The sequence below is a fragment of the Zalophus californianus genome, chromosome 3 (genome assembly GCF_009762305.2).
Source record: "Zalophus californianus isolate mZalCal1 chromosome 3, mZalCal1.pri.v2, whole genome shotgun sequence".
NCBI classification, from domain to species: Eukaryota; Metazoa; Chordata; class Mammalia; order Carnivora; family Otariidae; genus Zalophus; species Zalophus californianus.
Window position 1 is genome coordinate 184,142,447 of NC_045597.1, and position 5,418 is coordinate 184,147,864.

General features: G+C 36.8%; 1 protein-coding gene across 2 annotated transcripts; it reads left to right on the plus strand.

Annotated features, from left to right (window-relative positions):
* Positions 1–1,682: 1,682 nt before the first annotated feature.
* On the plus strand, positions 1,683–5,098 carry CCL20 (C-C motif chemokine ligand 20). 2 transcript variants are annotated; one of them, XM_027591055.1, is made up of 4 exons: positions 1,683–1,820; positions 2,938–3,052; positions 3,769–3,846; positions 4,628–5,098. In XM_027591055.1, exons 1-4 carry the CDS (start codon positions 1,742–1,744, stop codon positions 4,647–4,649), a joined length of 294 nt encoding a protein of 97 aa, XP_027446856.1. In that variant the 5' UTR covers positions 1,683–1,741; the 3' UTR covers positions 4,650–5,098. The 2 variants fall into 2 exon arrangements, with proteins under 2 accessions (XP_027446856.1, XP_027446857.1); XM_027591056.1 differs by having other exon boundaries at positions 2,941–3,052.
* Positions 5,099–5,418: the final 320 nt, after the last annotated feature.

Here is a 5,418-nt window from a genome sequence, read left to right on the forward strand (position 1 = left end):
CTGGTTATACAGGAATATATCATTTAATATCCACATATTATTGTAAATTTCCCAAAGTTCCTTCTGTTATTGATTCTAATTCCATTGTGGTTTTGAAAGCATACTTGGTATGATTTCAATCCTTTTAAATTTATTAAGACTCATTCTCTGACCTAGCATATGATTTATCTTGGAGAATGTTCTATATGCGTTTGAGGAGGAAGCCTGTTCTGTTGTAGGGTGTTCTATAGATGTCTATTAGGTCTAGTTGGTTTACAGTGTTGTTTGTGGGTTTTCTGTCTGGTTTTTCTGTTCATTATTGGAAATGTGGTATTGAGAAATCTGACTATTGTTGAATTGCTTATTCCTCCCTTCGATTCTGTCAATTTTGCTTCATGTGTTTTTGGATGTTATTGTTAGGTGTATGTATGGTCATAATTCTTGTATCTTCCCAATGGATTGCTCCTTTATGATTATGGAACTCCCTCTTTCACTCTAGTAACAATATTTGTTTTAAAATATATTTTGCCAGATATAGCAACTCCAGTTTTCTTTTTTTTTTTAAACTGCTTACATGGTATGTCTTTTTTGACCTATTTACTTTCAACATATTTATGTTTAGTGGATAGTTTTTGTTTAATGATTTTAATGGTTTTTAAATTTATTTTTTAAATAATCATACAATACAAGTCATTTTTTTCTCTTGATGTATAGTTCTAGGCATTTTAACATATGTGTAGATATATGTAACCGTGCCTGTGGTAGGATAGAAAAAATTAACATTAACTCCAAAAACTCCTTTCCCGCAAACCTAATCCCTAGCACAGAATGATATTTTCCCTTGTGGAGAGTTCTCATTATACCATCATAGGTTAGGGATTCATATTACATTATGATCATTATCACTATTATTTGACACTAATTTTGTTGATTGTCTTTTTTCTTCAACCCTTCTGAGGCTTGGTGTGGAGCTATGTAACTACCTCAGAATGCAGAGTCAAGGGCAGTTGGGGATTATTTTCTGGGCTACAGTATTGATTAGAGTCATTCAAATGTAGAAGATTCTTAGAAGAATTGACATGACATCAAGATGAAGCTGAGGCTTGAGTCTTATTTAAGGGCTGGTATTTTCCACCAACTTTGGGAACACTACTACAGCATTGTCATGTTACCTAATCTGAATGGTAGCCTAGAAATTCCAGGTCTTTGGTGATAGCTGAGCACCAACTGTGCAATTATAAATGCATCCCCAAGTATGCCTGGCATCCTATCATCCTCCTGCTCCCAATTGACTCTGGAAAGCAAATAGAGTGTAACAATAGAGTCCTGTAATGTTCCTGTGTAGGGCTGACCTTTGGATCATTGTTAATCTTTGTCCTCTCTTTTCAGAGGCAAGAGATTAAGTTAAAACTGCATGAAACCCATTTCTGAACCACAGGGCTGGGCTGCTTTCCCTCTATGCAAACCCAAAGGATTTAATAGGATTTTCCCCTTCTCAAACACCTCCCCCCAAACCCTGACCTTCACCGCTTCCCAACATTAGGGAAAGGCAGGAAGTTTTCCCTGTGGTTTTTCTTTGTGACGACATGATGGGGCAGGTTGATCAATGGGGGAAAACCCATGTCAGAACACGCCTTCTGTGTACATTCCCAATATGTGCTATAAGTAGGGCTATCCCAGACACAGTCTACTGTCAGAACCTAGCAGCGCTCCCAGAGCACTGGGTACCCAGCCCTGAGCAGATCTATTCTTTGAGCTGAAAATGATGTGCAGTAGCAAGAATTTGCTCCTGGCTGCTTTGATGTCAGTGTTGCTCATCCACCTTTGCAGCAAGTCAGAAGGTAAGTATCACTCTTTCTGCTGACACGGGACGAAGAAGTGTTTTCATTCTCCTCTAAGCCTTGAGCTCCCCTGGGGGTCCCCAAAGAATGGGAGCCTGTTGGAAAGTCTTCAGAAGTGATGGGAGTTGTCAGCTCTTTGGGTGAGTGAGGAGCAAACGGTTACTGCTGCTGATCAGGCTTTTTTTTTCTCCTCTGCTCTCAATCCCAGCAGATATTTGGGGTGGCTGGGTTCTGAGAGACCCCCCAAGCTCGGCAACGAGGCCAAAGTGCTATTTTGGGGAGTGATGTAAGTTGTCATGTTACCAGTGAATGGGGTTGTCATTCTGAAACGTAGGAAACACTCCCACGTTTCCAACTTTTTCACCTCCCACCTAAATAGTTTTAGTAAACTTCAAAACTCATCCTTTGGGGCAGATTATGGCATCTGACCTCTCCATCCTTACATGGCTTTGGGCCATTTCTTGCCAACTTAGAGATAACATTGATCCCTTACCTTACAGCAGGTTATAATTTAACCTGGGGGAGTATTTGAGTATTGCTTTATGGCTGTGAGAGTACATCACTTTTAGCAACAGGGGCATTCCTGGAAATGCACGTGTTGAACTTTTATGACCAAAATATTTCCACTAATATCACAATTTCAAAGTGCTTTTGAAGCTCCTATAAATTGCATTTTCCTTTGTAACTTCTTATCATTCCCCTCCTCTCAATGCTCCGTACTAAGTGATAGATTAAAATCTCCATATTTATTCATTTTCTGAATTTGGAAGTTTATCTACAAGAGTTTCTTCAAGTGAGAGATAGTCATATTCTTGAGTGATTATAATGAACCTAAATAAAACACTGTCAATTTGTGTTTCTCACTAGAGATATTCCTTTTGTTAGAAGTCACGGGCTTCTAAACTGTATTATTAAACCAAATCTCCCAGCATATAAGCTCTCCCCCTCTTTTTTTTAAGAGAGCTGGAAATTACATTAAATCAGGTCTCAAAGACATTGGAACTGTTTCTCTAAATAGTTTCTTTACCATGTACAACTACAGCTTTGAGTAGTTCCATAATACCTATTACAGGATAAATTCATTCATGTATACTCAATACCTTTAATGTCTTTTCAGCAGCAAGCAACTTTGATTGCTGTCTTCGATATACAGAACATGTCCTTCATCCCAGATTTATCGCGGGCTTCACACAGCAGCTGGCGAATGAAGCTTGTGACATCAATGCTGTCATGTAAGTTATTCATTGACTGTCATTCGATTGTGTCAGGAGTAAGTGGGAATTGCAAGTGTAAAAAAATTTTTGTCTTTTTGGAGTTTCAGAAATAACTGATGGGGCAAAGATATGTTTGTTTTGATAGTACATATGTATTCCAAAGTTTAAATAGGACTGGAATAAGGCAAAAGTTTAGTTTTTTTTTTTTTTAAGAACAGAGTTGAGTGCAAAATCACTTTTTAAGATAAACTTATAAGCTACTAACATGCCATCTCAGGAAAATATAGGAGACATAAATTTTGAAATGAGCATCTTCTACCAGAGAATGGTTGGGGCTGTAAGTAAAAACTCAAGAGTTGTTATACTTTCACATGTAATAATCGATCCGTCTACAATATTATACTTCAGAATGATATAGGTTATTGGTTGGATATACATATATTTTATGTAACCACCAGCAACAAAATTAAATAACAATTCTGAGACTTATTTTCCAGTCATTGCACAGATATTTGTTAAAATACAGAGAAAGGAGAGAATCACTTTCATTTCCTGCATTAAGATTTATCAGAAACAATTCTTTTTTTTTTTTTTTTTTGTATTTTGTTTCACCTTGGAAATAAATAAAATGCTTAGTGGGTAGAGCAGTCCACTGGAATACAAAATTTCCATTGCAAGTTCTGTGAAATAGCAATTGAAAACTCTTTAAGCACAAATCAATTTTTTTTTTTAAGCTTTTACACAAAGAAAAGATTGGCTGTGTGTGCAGATCCAAAGAAGAAGTGGGTGAAAAAGGCTGTGCATATCCTCAGGTATGGGACATTTACCATCAGCCCCTCTTCAAATGTCTGGGGCAAAGGTCATGTGCAGAGTGGTGGATCATAGGCTGGCTGGGACCCTTTAGCCTAAGCACTGTAGAATTTTATTTATTTTATTTTTTTATAGATTTATTTTAGAGAGAGAAAGAGCGGGGGTAAGAGCAGAGGGAGAGGAAGAGAGAGAATCTCGAGCAGACTCTGTGCTGAGCACAGAGCCCCATCTCATGACCCTGAGCAGAACTCCAGAGTTGGTTGTGTAACCAACTGAGTCACCCCAGGCACCCCAGCAGTGTAGAATTTTAAAGGGGAAATTTGAGTTGGATCATGAAAACAAAAATTCATTTTTTCCACTTATACATCATTTAAAAAAATTTTTTAGGGGCGCCTGGGTGGCTCAGTCATTAAGCATCTGCCTTCAGCTCAGGTCATGATCCCAGGGTCCTGGGATCCGGCCCCGCATCAGGTCCCCGGCTCCGCAGGAAGCCTGCTTCTCCCTCTCCCACTCCCCCTGCTTGTGTTCCCTCTCTTGTGGTGTCTCCCTCTGTCAAATAAATAAATAAAATCTTAAAAAAATAAAATAAAATAAATAAAATTTTTTTTTAATTTAATGATTTTCCCATGCTGTATAAGATTCTTCTATGAATTTGATAGTTGCTAGCTGCTTGGCTTTTGTTGCAAAGATGCCTCCTATTTATATAATTTACAGATTACATGACATTGGTTTGTTAAAAACTGAAAAATAAAAGAGTCTTTTCTTTTCTTTTTCTCTTTACAGCCACAGAGTCAAGAAGATGTAAAACGGATGCTCTCTGGAATGGAATTGGACAGAGCCCATGAACAAAAAGAATCTAGCTGGAGTTGGTGGTTGAGAGTGTAGTGCATGCCCGATTTGTGCTTCGTTGGACTTGTCCAATTAATGAAGTTGATACATATTGCATCATAGTTTGCTTTGTTAAGCATCACGTTAGAGTCAAACTCTATTTTATGTTATTTATATATATATATGTGTGTGTTTTTTGTGTGTCTGTGTTTGCTATTTAATACTAATTTCCTACAAGCTATTTGATTTAGTACGAGATACAATGTTATGTTTGGAGGAATGAGGTTATATGGACTTTCTTGTAAGCAGCAAGCTATTTGTAAAAAACTATTTAACATTCTTCTACATAGTTTTGTTTCCTAAACCATTGTAATTATCCTGTAAAAGAGAAAAATGATGATAAAAATAAGTATTGAAAATAAAAGAATGAACTAAAAATTGCTTGTTGATAGAGTTATAATAGCACTTTTTAAGATACATGTTAACGTTTTTTTTTTAATATTTAAAGGTATGGTAAATCTAAAAATTGGTGGTGGGGGGTGGGAATCGTATTTCTCTATTCACTTCTGCCTAGCTGTTCCCCTTATCCCTGTTCCTCATAGTCCTGGTTTTCATTCTATATGAATTATAATGGAAAGGGTTTTTTTTTTTTTAATTCAAAGTCATCAAAACCAAAAATTAGAAAATTCATAGCTCCATTAGAGATCCATAGCTCAGCGTTTATCTATATAAAACTTTTCAAAATA